This window comes from Bombina bombina, chromosome 2, assembly GCF_027579735.1.
Source record: "Bombina bombina isolate aBomBom1 chromosome 2, aBomBom1.pri, whole genome shotgun sequence".
In the NCBI taxonomy this organism is placed as follows: Eukaryota; Metazoa; Chordata; class Amphibia; order Anura; family Bombinatoridae; genus Bombina; species Bombina bombina.
Window position 1 is genome coordinate 799595650 of NC_069500.1, and position 21123 is coordinate 799616772.

A 21123-nucleotide genomic window follows, 5' to 3' on the forward strand; every position below is an offset into this window, starting at 1 on the left:
GGCTATGCTAATTAGCCATGCGGTCATGATGGAATTTCACTTGCGCGATACAGGGCTGAGCCGCGCCTGGTCCTTGGGTATGTTTATCGCACACAATGGACATGAATCACAGGTAACACACAGATACTTTATAACATATCCGCATCCATGTCCCACTTGACTAGATTGTGGCACACTGACTAGGTACGATGTTCATAATCTCTACACTATGGACCACGGGCGTCTAAGATACTGGCGGCATGGGACATAATACACAGCTTTGCGCGCCCAGGGGGCCTGACACATATTCTTTAATTTTTGGTCCTTTGACATTTGAAATAACCGGAATGTCCGGATACATCCTACACTGGTAATGACTCCTAGAGGATACGTTTGAGCAAGCTGTAGGGGAGTGTGGGGGACACTGATATCATAAGTAGCAGACCTTATATGAACACTTTAGCTACTTACTCCTAACTTAAAATGTTTAAACACCTATGCTGTTTTTCAGGTTAAAGGTCTATGGCTTATGTGAATATTTATTCTGAAAATGTGATATAGAAATGAAAATAGGGTTTTGTATAATTAAGTTGTTTAAGAGATTCCCTGTGTGTATATGTTTTATTGTGAATCAGTGTGTTATCAATCAGTGCTTGTTATAATACAAGTTAATTTACTTAGACTATGCCACTACCTACTTACAGTTATATTCCTGTAATCTCTCATATCTACATCCTTGTATATATATATATATATATATATATATATATATATATATATATATATATATATATATATATATATCAGTATTCTGCTATGAGGTAATGCAAGATGTTTGCATATGCAGTTTTTTGCATTTTTGATTGTTTTGTTTTTCTGTTTTTTGGTGGTATGGTCATTAAGCCTTGTTTATGTGTCACCATGGTGATTGTGATTTTGGCCATAATAAAGATATAAAGGTTTTTTTAAACCAAACCCAGCGAGTGCAGTCCCTTATTGGATATAGACTATATATATATATATATATATACTGTATATATATATATATATATATATATATATATATATATATATATATAGATATATATATATATATATATATACTGTATATATATATATATATATATATATATATATATATATATATATATATATATATATATATATATATATATATATATATAGTTTTGACAGGTAAATAAATAAAAACAAGGCTCTGTTTCTGTTTAAATGGAGTGATAGCAAAAAGGCTAAACATTCTCTGCTAATTTGGGCAAGTTTTTCCTCTGAAATTCCAATAGCGAATGGGGTTAGTTTACAACTACTTTTGACAGAGGAAAGAAACCACTGGCTGACTCAATACGTAACAGGTGGGAAATCTTGGGCACGGACCAAACACTGCCCTTTGGACATATGGATCCACCAATCATGGGGTACAGGCGAGGCAGAAGTCTGAGGGACATACTAATGCAAACAGACCCTCAACATAGTTACACCAAGAAATGGCTTAAAACTAACAAAATGGGCTGTTACAGATGCAAGGGCTGTACAACCTGCAGCGGTATGATCCCATGCAAAATATTCAGACACCCCCATACTAACCAGAAATTCACTATTAAGCACTTTATCACCTGCACTACTAGCTATGTTGTATACCTATTGAGCTGTTGCTGTGGACGTTTTTTTATGTTGGCAAAACAACAGACAACGCACGCTTAAGAATGTCAAACCATCGCTCAGCTATACGATCTGCCATTGACAAAGGGACCTCGGACCAACCGGTGGCAAGACATTTTGTGCAAGCAGGGCATAAGGTAACTGATTTACGCTTCATCTTAATTGACCACGTCCCCCCCCCTTAGGTGCGGGGGTGACCGTGGCAGAACTCTCTTGCAGATGGAGGCAAGATGGATTCATAGACTGGATACCATCTACCCCAGAGGATTAAACATGTCCAATGATTGGCACTGTTTCCTCTGAAGTCTTGACTGATGACAGGGATATATGTCCATGTATACAACAAGACACTCATATTGACAATACTTAGAGTATGAGATATGCCTGCTCTCCCTATGTTAAGGAGCAACTTTACCATTTGTGTGATATAGTGAACCACAGGGGCTATGTCCTGAACATCCTGATTTTGTTCTACTCGTTGGACACATCCATCCTTAATCTGACCCCTTTGACTGTGGTTCTTTAACTAAACTTAACGTACCTTGATTGCCATTTGTATACAGTGGATCAATGATATCCCTATTGAGATCCCTCTGTATGAGTCACAAGAAAGTATATTATATATGTTTTATATATTAGGTTGTATAGGGTAGCTAGACCATTCATATATTGTATAGCAGACACCTGAAACATATGATGTAGCTTATCCTATATATTGTTATCCCTTCGAATAGGTAATATGTTATAACACTTTATACAATTACTCTAGTAATACCGGGGTAAATATATGATACACTATGGCAGCACCTAACTACCCCCCTTTTGAAACTGTTGCTGGGGCTGATCTAAAATTGCTCCATTTAAGGCATAACAGGCCATCTACATGTAGAGATAATTTAGCAATAATTGCTTAACTTTTCTACTTTATCCTTTATTATCTTTTACGCATTTGGATTTTGGTCTATGTATTCATTCCTGCTCTATCTTAGTTATTTAGCCCTCTCTGCCCAATGATAGTTAAACACATAGTGGAAGACGTGATTCCTCATTAGCTCACTGGATATGTAATGCCTATGTTTACATTTGAACATATACTTAAGATCACACTATATCATATTGCACTGATTTGGGATGATAATAAACTATTAGGCTCACTATGGACATGTTCTGTCCTATATGGGAACACATAGAGGCTCTGATGGGACACATATGCAAGCGGCGCTACATAGCCCGATCTGTTTACTTCTCAATCACTCCAGGTCTCAGTAACGCCCATCTGGTGACTGACAGGCTATGCTAATTAGCCATGCGGTCATGATGGAATTTCACTTGCGCGATACAGGGCTGAGCCGCGCCTGGTCCTTGGGTATGTTTATCGCACACAATGGACATGAATCACAGGTAACACACAGATACTTTATAACATATCCGCATCCATGTCCCACTTGACTAGATTGTGGCACACTGACTAGGTACGATGTTCATAATCTCTACACTATGGACCACGGGCGTCTAAGATACTGGCGGCATGGGACATAATACACGGCTTTGCGCGCCCAGGGGGCCTGACACATATTCTTTAATTTTTGGTCCTTTGACATTTGAAATAACCGGAATGTCCGGATACATCCTACACTGGTAATGACTCCTAGAGGATACGTTTGAGCAAGCTGTAGGGGAGTGTGGGGGACACTGATATCATAAGTAGCAGACCTTATATGAACACTTTAGCTACTTACTCCTAACTTAAAATGTTTAAACACCTATGCTGTTTTTCAGGTTAAAGGTCTATGGCTTATGTGAATATTTATTCTTAAAATGTGATATAGAAATGAAAATAAGGTTTTGTATAATTAAGTTGTTTAAGAGATTCCCTGTGTGTATATGTTTTATTGTGAATCAGTGTGTTATCAATCAGTGCTTGTTATAATACAAGTTAATTTACTGAGACTATGCCACTACCTACTTACAGTTATATTCCTGTAATCTCTCATATCTACATCCTTGTATATATATATATATATATATATATATATATATATATATATATATATATATATATATATATATATATATATATATATATATATATATATCAGTATTCTGCTATGAGGTAATGCAAGATGTTTGCATATGCAGTTTTTTGCATTTTTGATTGTTTTGTTTTTCTGTTTTTTGGTGGTATGGTCATTAAGCCTTGTTTATGTGTCACCATGGTGATTGTGATTTTGGCCATAATAAAGATATAAAGGTTTTTTTAAACCAAACCCAGCGAGTGCAGTCCCTTATTGGATATAGACTATATATATATATATATATATATATATATACTGTATATATATATATATATAGTTTTGACAGGTAAATAAATAAAAACAAGGCTCTGTTTCTGTTTAAATGGAGTGATAGCAAAAAGGCTAAACATTCTCTGCTAATTTGGGCAAGTTTTTCTCTGAAATTCCAATAGCGAATGGGGTTAATATGCCTTTTAATTTAGCTTTCCCTTTTCAATAAATAAACTTACTGTAGCTATCTCTCTCCTATTGTTCCTTTGTCAGTAACATGTCACATCCATACTTTTGTTTTAAACACCTCTCCATTTACAACCTAACACTTCAATGCCCATCATTACTTTATTGCATACTTTTAACATCCTATTCCTTGTTCTATAGTATCTACTGTACAAAGTATAATTATCCAATTGGTTCTAATTGTCACTGCTGATACCTTTTAGTAAACAAGATAAAAGACTTTCAGAAGTTCAGTGGAATCAACATCACATGGATCTGAAAGCGCTTGCAAAACAAACAAATTCCTGACCTCTGTACACTGGTACACTGCATAATTGTTTTGAATTTAAAATGGAAGATAACACAAAATCTGATTACACTTTGGGGTAAGGTCAGTATATATTCCGCAAAACTAAAAATCCCCCCATTCTAATACATCAGAGTTTGTCACATGAACAGCTTTATAACTGTTTGGCTTCTGTTTAAAGTTTGGCTTCTGTTTCTACACCATTCTAGTTATTTAGAAGTACAAGTATTTGTATTGGTTTATTGGTTTATTTGTTAAAGGGAAATCAAAGTCAGAATAAAAGGGACAGTCTACTACAGAATTTGTATTGCTTAAAAAAAAAGATTATCCCTTTATTAGCCATTCCCCAGTTTTGCATATCCAACACTGTTACATTAATACACGTTTTACCTCTGTGATTACTTGGTTTCTAAGCGTCTGCAGGCTGCCCCTTATCTCAGTTCTTTTGACAGACTTGCATTTTAGACAATCAGCGCAAACTCTTAAATAACTCAATGGGAGTGAGCACAATGTTATCTATATGACACACATGCACTAGCAGGGTCTAACTGCCCGAAAACTGTCAAAATGCACTGCGATAAGAAGCAGTTCAATGGCTTAGAAATTAGCATATAAACTTACCTAGGTTTAGCTTTCCACAAAAAATACCAAGAGAGCAAAGCAAATTCGATGATAAAAGTAAATTGGAAAGTTGTTTAAAATTGCATGCCCTATCTGAATCATTATTATTATCAGGTATTTGTAGAGCGCCAACAGATTCCGCAGCGCTGAATCATGAAAGTTTAATTTTGATTAGACTGTCCCTTTAAACTTTTATGATTCAGAAAGAGTATACATTTTTTTAAATTGTACCTTTATTATAAAAAGTAATTATTTCTCTCTATCTTTTTTATAAAACTTGGCTCCTTTCCATGAAAACATACCTAGGTAGACTTGTGTGTGCATGTGTCTTAAGCACTGTATGTCAGCAATGTTTGCACTGAAAAAGAGATGTGTTTCGGCAACGGATACCAAGAAAAATCTATACATTTGATTTGTTTAAGAAGAAACTTTAGACTATGGCTTGCATTATACTGCAGGAGAAAAAGGGACTGAAGCACCCTAGGCTGCTGGGATTTATAATCACACAAATAATCTCTTGTGCCGCCCCGCCCCCTGTTTTCCCACAAACAATTGCCCAAAACCAGGGCTTGTGAATCCTGCTGGGCAGATATTGCAACTGCAGCTTCTTAGAAGGACAGTCTACCCCAGAATTTTTTATTGTTTAAAAAGATAGATAATCCCTTTATTACCCTTTCCTAAATTTTGCATAACCAACACAGTTATCTATATGGTTCACATAAACTAACGCCCTCTAGTTGTGAAAAACTGGCAAAATGCATTCAGATGAGAGGTGGCCTTCAAGGGCTTAGAAATTAGCATAATGAGACTACCTAGGTTAAGCTTTCAACTAAGAATACCAAGATAACAAAGCAAAATTGATGATAAAAGTAAATTGGAAAATCGTTTAAAATTGCATGCCCTATCTGAATCATGAAAGTTTATTTTTGACTAGACTGTCCCTTTAACTTACGGATATAGGCCTTGCATGAGTGACTCTGCACCACAAAAGCTCACAATCTGCATCTGTAGTTTCATCAATGGAGCCCAATAAAGTTTAAATTTTACTTCCAAATTCTGAATACAGCGAAACAGGGAAATCTGATTTGTATTACAATCAGATTGGGTAAACACATTGGAAACCTTTAAGGAACAGTTTTTTTTCAGGTTTCTTGCAAGAAGGTTTCTTCAGGAATCAAAATGAAAGATGTAAAAGTAAAATGGCGGCTAATTGATTCAGTATTGGTAATGTGTTTGAATTGGTTTCTTTTTTACACTTAACCTGTATTCAACCTATATTCATTCATGACATGTTTTAAACATCTGAAAACTTTATCACAATATTAAATATTGTGTATGTGTATAAGTGTCACAGTTTAACCAGGAACATATTGGCCCCTATTTATCATAGGTCTTGCGGACCTGATCCCACAGTGCTGATCAGGTCCGCAAGACCTTGCTAAATGTGGAGAGCAATACGCTCTCCGCATTTAACATTGCACCAGCAGCTCACAAGAGCTGCTGGTGCAACACCGCCCCCTGCTGACTCGCGGCCAATCGGCCCGCCAGCAGGGAGGTGTCAATCAACCCGATCGTATTCAATCCGGTTGATTTCCGGCGATTCCCGTCCGCCTGCTCAGAGCAGGCAGACAGGGTTATGGAGCAGCGGTCTTTAGACCGCTGCTTCATAACTTGTGTTTCTGGCGAGTTTGAAGACTCGCCAGAAACACAGCCCTTCAAGCTCCGTACGGAGCTTGATAAATATGGGCCACTGTGTTTAAAAATATGTCCACTAAGTGTCCTAAAATTTCTAGAGTAACATGAGCTGGTTTCGTATTAAGTGAATCGACTAGACAGGAAGTCAGATTTGTTCATGCTCAGAACAGGCAAAATGTCTGCTCCCTTATCTAGCTGCAGGCAGTGGCTACACTGAGAATTCCTAAATGCTTATTTTGCAAGAAAAGAATTTGTTTTCTGTTTTTTTTTTTTTTTTTTTTTTAAATAATCTGTTTCTTTTTATATTTACTTTGATTTAACATATTTGTTTTTACTAAAGAAGCACGTTTTAATATCCCTTTAACTTGACAAGTAGCAACATAAAACATCTTCAATCTGTACTACATTCAAGCACAACACAGCTCTCAAATAAGCTAAACTAAAAAAAAAAAAAAAAATGGCGATGATGGATAATGCCAAGCCAGTCATGAGTAATCTTGAAAAGTAAAATTTGTACATAAAAATAAAAAAGGTATTGCCCCAGTTTGACCTGTCCTTATACTTGTCTCTTTCAGTCAGTCAGGTGAAAAACAGTCAGATTCTCTATATAACCCATTTAGCAATGTAGGGGGACTAGAATGCTACTGTGTATCCAACACTTTTTTTACTTGCAAAATTGCCAATGACTAATACATTCTCTTTATGCTTTGTGTCAACAGGGGCAGAATGAATGGGTTGCATGAAAATGCATTTAGAAAAAATTTTATGCAAAAATTAAGATTTCAAACATTTAAATTTTGACAGTTTCTTAATGGATTGCTTATCCAGTATAAAACACAACATTAATATTACAAAAAATACAAAATATTAAAATATAATTACGCTAATCTGTAATTGGGTATATATATATATATATATATATATATATATATATATATATATATATATATATATATATATATATATAGGAGATTACTTTATCAAACAATTCTTAAAAAAATAGCGGTACCATGCTAAGGGCTAGATTACAAGTGGAGAGCAAACGTTTCCGCGCAAGCGATATCAGATTTTTGCAATTTTTTGTGCAGATTAAATTTTGGTCGTATTACGAATTGAAAGTAAACGTGATCGCATGAGCGCAATCGTGATTTATGCTAGAATGGTTATCACATCCTCAGAGGGGTGGTTAACTGTTTTGCAAAATAAAAAAATGTTACTGAACACTTAAAAACTACATTACAAAATGCACTTACACTCATAATAACACATCTAATACAAATTATTCAAAAAATATTGCACAAAAAAGTTATAAGGGCTCAAAGATATGATATATCTCAGAAAAAAAGCAGGCAAAGGGCTTTAACATAGAGATACATACATATACATGTTTACAGATGTGTATTTGTATGTGTATATATGTATTTACTGACATATATACACATTTAAAGACATAAAAACATATGTTTACATATACAGGCATATACATATATAAGTGCATTGGAGCCCTTTGCATTTAAGTAGATGAAAACATCAAAAAGCCTATTTACGCAATATTCATATTTTCATGTCAGGTTTGCGCATATTAGAATATGCGATCGTGTTTGAAATGTTTTCCTCCATTGACTTCTATGGGAAATACGTGAACGCACACACAATATTCTAATTTCCGATTTTTGCGCTTGTCGGTTACCGCTAGAGCAAAAACAGTTTACTTTCACCTCATAATACAAGTGCAATCCGAGACGAGAGCAAAAATCTTAATTCTAATGCAATTAATGCTCAAGCGGGAGCGTTAATTAGACCCACATATAATCTGGTCCTAGATGTCATCACAGATTAAGATAGTTTAATGATAACATTTTGTGGATGAATATACTAATAAATCTATATAACTGAAACATTAAACATAAGGGTCCTAAGCCACAAACACAGCAATCAAGAGGGAATAACACGTCCCTTCCAAAAGTCAAAGGTCCCAATACTCTTTGCAGCTGAAAATGATGTCAACTGCTTTTCAAATCTTCAAGGCCATAGGACAATTCTATAAAGACAAAAGTGAAGAAAGGGCAACCCAATAGCATAATATGTCTGAATGTAAAATATTTGCAGCTTTACACTGTATCACCTGGTGAATAAGACAGCATCTTTCTGTTTATCTAGTTGAATCAGAGATCAGCTAGCTGGGGACATCTTGTATAGACATCTGCTAATATGTATTACACAGAGTGTGTTGATAATGATAATCTTATACTTTACATTCAGACATATTATGCTACTGGGTTGCCTTTTCTTCACTTTTGTCTTTATAGAATTGTCCTGTGACCTTGAGGTTTTGAAAAGCAGTTGACCTGATATCATTTTCAGCTGCAAAGAGTATTGGGACCTTTGACTTTTGGAAGGAACTTGTTATTCCCTCTTGATTGCGATGTTTTTGGCTTAGGACCCTTATGTTGTATGTTTCAATTATATAGATGTATTAGTATATTCATCCACAAAATCTTATCATTAAACTATCTAAATCTGTGTTGCATTGTTTCAAACCATTGTTATATACCAATAAATAGTGTTTCCATAACCTCTCTTACTCCTTTTAGCAGAAAGAATTTGCAGCTTTACACTGTATCTATCACCTGGCAAATACAGTAGAACAGAGTTTTTTCTTCAGGTTTGATGAGACTGCTCTGATTGCTGAAATGGGACTTGGCAGTGGTGAATAAGACAGCATCTTTCTGTGAGTATTCTGCTGTTTCATCTACTTGGGGCACGATCCGATATGCAGCGTCGCCCGCAGAAGCCGGCGACGCCAAATTTTGCGCTGGTTTGGTATCCTATATACGGTGTAACATAGAAATTACGCTTGTATATTTCACCCTTCGGCCGTAGTTTTTTGGCCCATAGAGTGATATACCAAACCCGCACAGTTTGGTATCCAATATACAGAGTAAGGACTTACGTGGCGAAAATGGAGAAATCTAACTCCATTTTCACCTCACCATAAAATGCAGACGTAGTAAGCCTTACGCTGAGTATTGGAGCCCCGTAACTCCCTAAACTGCCTGCAAAATAAAACCTAACACCTAACACATGCGCAATGTCTATCTACCTGTCAACCGCAATCCCCCGCCGCAATCCCTAATAAAGTGTTTAACCCCTAAACCGCCGCTCCCAGACCCCGCTGCCACCTACATTATATGTATTAACCCCTAATCTGATCCCCCTACACCGCCGCCACCTACATTATATGTATTACCCCTAATCTGATCCCCCTACACCGCCGCCACCTATATTAAATTTATTAACCCTTAATCTCAGCCCCCTACACCGCCGCCACCTGCCACCTATATTAACTATGTTAACCCCTAATCTGAGCCCCCGACACCGCCGCCACCTATTTTAAATATATTAACCCCTAATCTAATCCCCCTACACCGCCGCTACCTATTTTAAATATATTAACCCCTAATATGAGCCCCCTACATCGCCGCTACCTATATTAACTATATTACCCCCTAAACTAGTGATGTCGCGAATAGTTCACCGGCGAATAGTTCCCGGCGAACATAGCTTGTTCGCGTTCGCCGCGGTGGGCGAACACATGCGATGTTCGATCCGCCCCCTATTCCATCATTGAGTAAACTTTAACCCTGTATCTCACAGTCTGCAGACACATTTCAGCCAATCAGCAGCAGACACTCCCTCCCAGACCCTCCCAGCTCCTGGACAGCAGCCATTTTAGATTCATTCTGATCCTGCATTTTTAGTGAGAGGAGGGATAGTGTAGCTGCTGCTGATTTTATAGGGAAATTGATAGCTAGGCTAGTGTATTCAGTGTCCACTACAGTCCTGAAGGACTCATCTGATCTTTGATGTAAGGACAGCACCCCAAAAAGCCCTTTTTAGGGCTAGAACATCTTTTTTTTTTTGCCTGTGTAATTTTGACTGTGAAACATCAGTCTGCTAGTGTAATCTAATTGCAGCTGCCTGTCTGCAGTGCCACCACTCATATCTGTTGTAACAGTAGTGTAAATTTTGTAAAAAAAAACTTTTTTTGCCTGTGAAACATCAGTCTGCTAGTGTAATCTAATAGCAGTTGCCTGCCTGCCAGCGTGTGTGCCAGGCCCACTTGCCAACTAGTGCTGTAACAGTAGTGTAAATTTAAAAAAAAAAAACTTTTTTGACTGTGAAACATCAGTCTGCTAGTGTAATCTAATTGCAGTTGCCTGCCTGCCAGTGTGTGTCCCAGGCCCACTTGCTAAGTGCCACCACTCATATCTGTTGTAACAGTAGTGTAGATTTTGTAAAAAAAAACTTTTTTGACTGTGAAACATCAGTCTGCTAGTGTAATCTAATTGCAGTTGCCTGCCTGCCAGCGTGTGTGCCAGGCCCACTTGCCAACTAGTGCCACCACTCATATCTGTTGTAACAGTAGTGTCAATTTTTAAAAGAAAAACTTTTTTGACTGTGAAACATCAGTCTGCTAGTGTAATCTAATTGCAGTTGCCTGCCAGCGTGTGTGCCAGGCCCACTTGCCAACTAGTGCCACCACTCATATCTGTTGTAACAGTAGTGTAAAATTTTTTTTAAAAATTTTTTTTTGACTGTGAAACATCAGTCTGTTAGTGTAATCTAATAGTAGTTGCCTGCCTGCCAGCGTATGTGCCAGGCCCACTTGCCAACTAGTGCCACCACTCATATCTGTTGTAATAGTAGTGTAATTTTTAAAAAAAAAAACTTTTTTGACTGTGAAACATCAGTCTGCTAGTGTAATCTAATAGCAGTTGCCTGTCTGCCAGCGTGTGTGCCAGGCCCACTTGCCAACTAGTGCCACCACTCATATCTGTTGTAACAGTAGTGTAAAGTTAAAAAAAAAACTTTTTTGACTGTGAAACATCAGTCTGCTAGTGTAATCTAATTGCAGTTGCCTGCCTGCCAGCGTGTGTGCCAGGCCCACTTGCTAAGTGCCACCACTCATATCTGTTGTAACAGTAGTGTAAATTTTTAAAAAAAAAACTTTTTTGACTGTGAAACATCAGTCTGCTAGTGTAATCTAATTGCAGTTGCCTGCCTGCCAGCGTGTGTGCCAGGCCCACTTGCCAACTAGTGCCACCACTCATATCTGTTGTAACAGTAGTGTAAATTTTTTTTAAAAAAACTTTTTTGACTGTGAAACATCAGTCTGCTAGTGTAATCTAATTGCAGTTGCCTGCCTGCCAGTGTGTGTGCCAGGCCCACTTGCTAAGTGCCACCACTCATATCTGTTGTAACAGTAGTGTAGATTTTGTAAAAAAAAACTTTTTTGACTGTGAAACATCAGTCTGCTAGTGTAATCTAATTGCAGTTGCCTGCCTGCCAGCGTGTGTGCCAGGCCCACTTGCCAACTAGTGCCACCACTCATATCTGTTGTAACAGTAGTGTAAATTTTTAAAAAAAAACTTTTTTGACTGTGAAACATCAGTCTGCTAGTGTAATTTAATAGCAGTTGCCTGCCTGACAGCGTGTGTGCCAGGCCCACTTGCCAACTAGTGCCACCACTCATATCTGTTGTAACAGTAGTGTAAATTTAAAAAAAAAAAACTTTTTTGACTGTGAAACATCAGTCTGCTAGTGTAATCTAATTGCAGTTGCCTGCCTGCCAGCGTGTGTGCCAGGCCCACTTGCTAAGTGCCACCACTCATATCTGTTGTGACAGTAGTGTAAATTTTTAAAAAAAAAACTTTTTTGACTGTGAAACATCAGTCTGCTAGTGTAATCTAATAGCAGTTGCCTGCCTTCCAGCGTGTGTGCCAGGCCCACTTGCCAACTTGCGCCACCACTCATATCTGTTGTAACAGTAGTGTAAATTTGTAAAAAAAAAACTTTTTTGACTGTAAAACATCAGTCTGCTAGTGTAATCTAATAGCAGTTGCCTGCCTGCCAGCGTGTGTGCCAGGCCCACGTGCCAACTAGTGCCACCACTCATATCTTTTGTAACAGTAGTGTAAATTTTTTTAAAAAAAAACTTTTTTGACTGTGAAACATCAGTCTGCTAGTGTAATCTAATAGCAGTTGCCTGCCTGCTAGCGTGTGTGCCAGGCCCACTTGCCCAGTGCCACCACTCATATCTGGTGTAACAGTAGTGTAAATAATTTAAAAAAAAAAACTTTTTTGCCTGTGAAACATCAGTCTGCTAGTGCCCACTTGCTAAGTTCCACCACTCATATCTGTTGTAACAGTAGTTTAAATTTTTTTTTAAAAAACTTTTTTGACTGTGAAACATCAGTCTGCTAGTGTAATCTAATTGTTGTTGCCTGCCTGCCAGCGTGTGTGCCAGGCCCACTTGCCAACTAGTGCCACCACTCATATCTGTTGTAACAGTAGTGTAAATTTAAAAAAAAAAACTTTTTTGACTGTGAAACATCAGTCTGCTAGTGTAATCTAATTGCAGTTGCCTGCCTGCTAGCGTGTGTGCCAGGCCCACTTGCCCAGTGCCACCACTCATATCTGGTGTAACAGTAGTGTAAATAATTTAAAAAAAAAAAACTTTTTTGCCTGTGAAACATCAGTCTGCTAGTGTAATCTAATTGCAGTTGCCTGCCTGCCAGCGTGTGTGCAAGGCTCACAGCATATACTGTGCCCACTTGTCCTGTGGCACCACTCATATCTTGTTTAATAGTAGTGTAAGTGTAAATTTAAAAAAATAAAAACTGTGAAACATCAGTCTGCTTTTTTGTGTCAGGCTCACAGCGTATACTGTGCCCACTTGCCCAGTGCCACCACTCATATCTTGTTTAATAGTAGTGTAAATGTACATTTAAAAAAAAATGACAGGCAGAGGCAGGCCACCCCGCAGGTGCCGTCGTGGTCGTGGTGCTGTGATTCCCTTTGGCCGTAGAATAATGCCCAGTATTCAGAGGCCACGTCCCATGAACTCGAAAAGTTCTGAGGAGGACATAGTTGACTTTTTAACACTGGACATCCAATCTTCTATAGCTTCCGCTCTGAACCTTGATGCACCATCCTCCTCCAGCTTATCTTCGGGCACCTCTCAAGTTACCACCACTCGCCCGCCTGCCGCCACCACCAACACTAGCACCACAGCCGCTTCACTTGATGTGTCAAAGGAGTTTTTTACACATCAGTTGGAAGAAATGAGTGATGCACAACCATCATTGACAGAGGATGTAGATAACAGTGATATGTCTTAGTCAGTCAGCATTACAGACATGGACGTACGGTGTGATGATGATGATGTTGTACTCGCTGCTGCTTCCTTTGTTGATTTGTCAGATACAAGTGAAGCGGTTGATGATGATGATGTGTCCGTGGATGTCACGTGGGTGCCCGCTAGAAGAGAAGAAGAACAGGGGGAAAGTTCAGATGGGGAGACAGAGAGGAGGAGGAGACAAGTTGGAAGCAGGGGAGGTCGTCGCAAGGAGCTAGTGGCACAGTCAGACAGCATGCATCGGCACCCGGGGTCAGCCAATCAATGCATGCTGTTGCCACCACCAGAATGCCGTCATCGCAGAGCTCAGCAGTGTGGCATTTTTTTTGTGTGTCTGCCTCTGACAACAGCGATGCCATTTGCAACCTGTGCCAAAAGAAACTGAGTCGTGGGAAGTCCAACACCCACCTAGGTACAACTATTTTGCGAAGGCACATGATCGCACATCACAAACGCTTATGGGATCAACACATTAGTAGAAGCAGCACACAAACTCAAAGCCGCCATCCTCCTCCTGGTCCAGCATCTTCAGCCACGTCAACCACTGCTGTCCTCCTTGCCCCCTCTCAACCATCCACCACTCTGTCTCTCTTCTGGAGCAGTTCCTGCTCATCTGCCCACAGTCAGGTGTCTGTCAAGGACATGTTTGAGCGTAAGAAGCCAATGTCACAAAGTGACCCCCTTGCCTGGCGTCTGACAGCTGGCTTGTCTGAACTCTTAGCCCGCCAGCTTTTACCATACAAGCTGGTGGAGTCTGAGGCGTTCAAAAAATTTGTAGCTATTGGGACACCGAAGTGGAAGGTACCCGGCCGAAATTTCTTTTCACAAAAGGCAATCCCCAACCTGTACTCGATTGTGCGAAAAGGAAGTAATGGCATGTCTGGCACAAAGTGTTGGGGCAAGGGTCCATATGACCACTGATAGCTGGTCTGCAAAGCATGGTCAGGGCAAATATATCACCTACACTGCGCATTGGGTAAACCTGCTGACGGCTGCCAAGCATGGAATGCGTGGCTCTGCAGAGGAGGAGTTGGTGTCACCGCCACGACTTGCAGGCAGGCCTGCTGCCACCTCCTCTACTCCTCCTACTCCATCCTCCCTCTTCCATAACCTTTTCGGCTGAGTCCTCTTCTGCTGCTGTGTCTTGCTCCACATCAACGGCACCCCCCCCAGCTCCGCAGGTACTATTCCACATCCTGGATACGGCAGTGTCACGCCGTCTTGTGGTTGACTTGTCTGAACCCTGAACACACAGGTGGATCAGTGGCTCACTCCGCATCAACTGGAGATCGGCAAAGTGGTTTCTGACAACGGAAGTAATTTGGTGGCGGCTTTGAATTAGGGCAAGTTGACACATGTGCCGTGCATGGCACATGTGTGTAATCTGATCGTACAATGCTTTGTGCATAAGTACCCAGGCTTACAGGACATCCTGAAGCAGGCCAGGGAGATGTGTGGCCATTTGAGGCGTTCCTACACGGCCATGGCGCACTTTTCTGATATCCAGCGGCGAAACAACATCCCAGTGAGGCGCTTGATTTGCGACAGGCCGACGCGTTGGAATTCAACACTCCTAATGTTCGACCGCCTGCTCCAACAAGAAAAAGCCATTAACGAGTATTTGTATGACCGGGGTGCTAGGACAACCTGTGCGGAGCTGGGATTTTTTTTGCCACGTTACTGGGCGCTCATGCACAATGCCTGTAGGCTCATGCATCCTTTTGAGGAGGTGACAAACCTAGTCAGTCGCACCGAAGGCACCATCAGCGACATCATACCATTTGTTTTCTTCCTGAAGTGTGCCCTGCGAAGAGTGCTGGATCAAGCCGTAGATGAGCGTGAAGAGGAAGAGTTGTGGTCACCATCACCACCAAAAACAGCCTTATCAGCATTGCTTGCTGGACCTGCGGCAATGCTGGAAGAGGATTGTGAGGAAGAGGAGTCAGAGGAGGAATGTGGCTTTGAGGAGGAGGAGGAGGAAGACCAACCACAACAGGCATCCCAGGGTGCTCGTTGTCACCTATCTGGTACCTGTGGTGTTGTACGTGGCTGGGGGGAAGAAGATACCTTCAGTGACATCACTGAGGACGAGGAACGGGACATGAGTAGCTCAGCATCCAACCTTGTGCAAATGGGCTCTTTCATGCTGTCGTGCCTGTTGAGGGACCCTTGTATAAAAAAGCTGAAGGAGAACGACCTGTACTGGGTGTCCACGCTACTAGAACCCCGGTATAAGCATAAAGTGCCAGAAATGTTACCGAATTACAAGTCGGAAAGGATGCAGCATTTCCAAAATAAATTAAAAAAGTATGCTTTACACAGCGTATAAGAGTGATGTCACAGCAAAACGTGAATCTAACAGGGGAAGATCTGAAAGTAATTCTCCGACTCCCACGACCACACCGGCAAGGACAGGACGCTTTACAGACGTGTTGTTGATGGAGGACATGCAGAGCTTTTTTACTCCTATGCATCACCACAGCCCTGCGGGGTCCACCCTCAGAGAACGACTCGACCGTCAGGTAGCAGACTACATTGCCTTATCTGCAGATCTTGACACTCTGAGGAGCGATGAACCCCTTGACTACTGGGTGTGCAGGCTTGACCTGTGGCCTGAGCTATCCCAATTTGCAATAGAACTTCTGGCCTGCCCTGCTTCAAGTGTCCTGTCAGAAAGGACCTTCAGTGCAGCAGGAGGTATTGTCACTGAGAAGAGAAGTCGCCTAGGTCAAAAAAGTCTAGATTACCTCACCTTTATTAAGATGAATGAGGGATGGATCCCGAAGGGACTGACATTGGGTGATACATTCGAGTAAAAAAGGCCTGATGACATGAGCTGCCTTGGGCTAAAAATGGTCCACACGCTGCTGTATTTTATCTTCAAATGCCGGATGACTTGCGTGACTTATCCGCCACCAACTAGGGTTCAAGCCGCAATGTTTTAGGGCACTTTCTGCCTGGGAAACAAACATCAATTTTTCTGGCCGCTGCTACAGCAGTGGCTGCAACAATACCTAATTTTTCAGGCATGTGTACATGCCAAATTTTTCTGGCCTCTGGTGCTGCACTGTGGCTTCAAAAGCAAAACAAAAAAAAAGACACTTAACAGGATTAAACTGATAGGAATAGTACTACTTAACACACCACTCCTATCTGGTGGCACATTAGATTGCACGCGCAGTGCCCCAAATTTGAAGTAGGAGGACCGACCAAGCATCTTTTTCCATCTCCCGGTTCCTAAAATCCATGCCATATACACATCCCCTGATAAGGGACACCGCAGTGGAAGGTACCCGGCCGAAATTTCTTTGCACAAAAGGCAATCCCCAACCTGTACTCGATTGTGCAAAAGGAAGTAACCTTACCATGGGTCCCAGACTGCACGTCTTGTAATTCTCTGTCTGGGAAATTATCTATCTATCAAATCTATCTATTTATCTATCAAATCTATCTAACTATCAGTCGTATCTATCAAATGTATATTGCATCTATTGATCTATGTAATCTATGTATCTATCTATCAAATCTATCTCGTGGCCGGACTGTTTTGTGACAGCCACTTGTGTTTCGGCCAAATGTCCGTTGGACAAATGTCCGTCGGCCAAATGTCCGTCGGCTAAAAGTCCGGCCACGATTGCACGCGCAGTGCCCCAAATTTGAAGTAGGAGGACCGACCAAGCATCTTTTTCCATGTCCCGGTTCCTAAAATCCATGCCATATACACGTCCCCTGGCGCCGCAACTGCCTCTGGGAACCTTACCATGGGTCCCAGACCTCACGTCTTGTAATTCTCTGTCTGGGAAATTATATATTTATCAAATCTATCTATTTATCTATCAAATCTATCTAACTATCAATCGTGTCTATCAAATGTATATTGCATCTATTGATCTATGTAATCTATGTATCTATCTATCAAATCTATCTATCTCGTGGCCGGACTGTTTTGTGACAGCCACTTGTGTTTCTGCCAAATGTCTGTCGGCCAAATGTCCATCGGCCAAATGTCCGTCGGCCAAATGTCCGTCGGCTAAAAGTCCGGCCACGATTGCACGCGCGGTGCCCCAAATTTGAAGTAGGAGGACCGACCAAGCATCTTTTTCCATCTCCCGGTTCCTAAAATCCATGCCATATACACGTCCCCTGGCGCCGCAACTGCCTCTGGGAACCTTACCATGGGTCCCAGACCACACGTCTTGTAATTCTCTGTCTGGGAAACTATATATCTATCAAATCTATCTATTTATCTATCAAATCTATCTATCAATCGTATCTATCCAATGTATATTGCATCTATTGATCTATGTAATCTATGTATCTATCTATCAAATCTATCTATCTCATGGCTGGACTGTTTTGTGACAGCCACTTGTGTTTCGGCCAATTGTCCGTTGGCCAAATGGCCGTCGGCTAAAAGTCCGGCCACGATTGCACGCGCAATGCCCCAAATTTGAAGTAGGAGGACCGGCCAAGCATCTTTTTCCATCTCCCGGTTCCTAAAATCCATGCCATATACACCTCCCCTGGTGCCGCAACTGCCTCTGGGAACCTTACCATGGGTCCCAGACCGCACGTCTTGTAATTCTCTGTCTGGGAAATTATATATCTATCAAATCTATCTATTTATCTATCAAATCTATCTAACTATCAATCGTATCTATCAAATGTATATTGCATCTATTGATCTATGTAATCTATGTATCTATCAAATCTATCTCATGGCCGGACTGTTTTGTGACAGCCACTTGCGTTTCGGACAAATGTCCGTCGACCAAATGGCCGTTGGCTAAAAGTCCGGCCACAATTGCATGCGCAGTGCCCCAAATTTGAAGTAGGAGGACCGACCAAGCATCTTTTTCCATCTCCCGGTTCCTAAAATCCATGCCATATACACCTCCCCTGATAGGGGGAGTAACAGGTATTAAACTGATCAGAATAGTACTACTTAACACACCACTCATATCTGGTGCCACAGTAGATTGCACGCGCAGTGCCCCAAATTTGATGTAGGAGGACCGACCAAGCATCTTTTTCCATCTCCCGGTTCCTAAAATCCATGCCATATACACCTCCCCCGATAGGGGGAGTAACAGGTATTAAAAAGATCAGAATAGTAGTACTTAACACACCACTCATATCTGGTGCCACAGTAGATTGCACGCGCAGTGCCCCAAATTTGAAGTAGGAGGACCGATCAAGCATCTTTTCCATCTCCGGTTCCTAAAATCCATGCCATATACACCTCCCCCGATAGGGGGAGTAACAGGTATTAAACTGATCAGAATAGTACTACTTAACACACCACTCATATCTGGTGCCACAGTAGATTGCACACGCAGTGCCCCAAATTTGAAGTAGGAGGACCGACCAAGCATCTTCTTCCATCTCCCGGTTCCTAAAATCCATGCCATATACACGTCCCCTGGCGCCGCAACTGCCTATGGGAACCTTACCATGGGTCCCAGACCGCACGTCTTGTAATTCTCTGTCTGGGAAATTATATATCTATCAAATCTATCTATTTATCTATCAAATCTATATAACTATCAATCGTATCTATCAAATGTATATTGCATCTATTGATCTATGTAATCTATGTATCTATCTATCAAATCTATCTATCTCGTGGCCGGACTGTTTTGTGACAGCCACTTGTGTTTCGGCCAAATGTCCATCGGACAAATGTCCGTCGGACAAATGGCCGTTGGCTAAAAGTCCGGCCATGATTGCACGCGCAGTGCCCCAAATTTGAAGTAGGAGGACCGACCAAGCATCTTTTTCCATCTACCGGTTCCTAAAATCCATCCCATATACACGTCCCCTGGCGCCGCAACTGCCTCTGGGAGCCTTACCATGGGTCACAGACCGCATGTCTTGTAATTCTCTGTCTGGGAAATTATATATCTATCAAATCTATCTATTTATTTATCAAATCTATATAACTATCAATCGTATCTATCAAATGTATATTGCATCTATTGATCTATGTAATCTATGTATCTATCTATCAAATCTATTTATCTCATGGCCAGACTGTTTTGTGACAGCCACTTGCGTTTCGGCCAAATGTCCGTCGGACAAATGTCCATCGGACAAATGTCCATCGGCCAAATGGCCGTCGGCTAAAAGTCCGGCCACTATTGCACGCGCAGTGCCCCAAATTTAAAGTAGGAGGACCGACCAAGCATCTTTTTCCATCTCCCGGTTCCTAAAATCCATGCCATATACGCCTCCCCTGGCGCCGCAACTGCCTCTGGGAACCTTACCATGGGTCACAGACCGCACGTCTTGTAATTCTCTGTCTGGGAAATTATATATCTATCAAATCTATCTATTTATCTATCAAATCTATCTAACTATCAATCGTATCTATCAAATGTATATTGCATCTATTGATCTATGTATCTATCTATCAAATCTATCTCGTGGCCGGACTGTTTTGTGACAGCCACTTGTGTTTCGGCCAAATCTATTTCTCTATCAAATCTATCTATCGTATCTATCAAATGTATATTGCATCTATTGATCTATCTATCTAATCTATGTATCTATGTATCTATCAAATCTATCTATCTCGCGGTTGTGTAAATGGACTGTTTGTGGTTGTTTGCGGTGTGTTAAACGGGGAGTTTGGTCTGTCACTGTGAATCGGACGTAACCCTTACACTACCTGATCGATACAACATCATACCTGATGTTTTAAAGCACGTTATTCCAAACAATTTAGGAAAGTTAGGTGATTTATGCACTTTATGGCTTAAAACCAGACTCTGCATCAACTATGTAATTTTCTGTGGGAGTTTTGCCATGGATCCCCCTCCAGCATGCCACAGTCCAGGTGTTAGTCCCCTTGAAACAACTTTCCCATCACTATTGTGGCCAGAAAGAGTCCCTGTGGGTTTTAAAATTCACCTGCCTATTGAAGTCAATGGCGGTTCGCCTGGTTCGCCTGTTCGTGAACAGTTGCGGAAGTTCAAGTCCGCCGTTCGCGAACGGAAAATTTTAAGTTTGCGACATCACTACCCTAAACCTAAGTCTAACCCTAATACCCCCTAACTTAATTATTATTTAAATAAATCTAAATAATATTAATATTATTAACTAAATTATTCCTATTTAAAACTAAATACTTA

At 40.7% G+C, this 21123-nt stretch overlaps 1 protein-coding gene across 1 annotated transcript in view; it reads left to right on the forward strand.

Moving 5' to 3' along the window:
• Positions 1–1700: 1700 nt before the first annotated feature.
• The window catches only part of LOC128647291 (uncharacterized), a 31690-nt gene continuing 12267 nt past the window's right edge, over positions 1701–21123 (forward strand). The window contains exons 1-2 of the mRNA XM_053700084.1: positions 1701–1793; positions 9384–9498. Of these exons, the coding sequence (XP_053556059.1) occupies positions 1701–1793; positions 9384–9498 (208 nt within the window). The remainder of the gene's footprint in view (positions 1794–9383; positions 9499–21123) is intronic.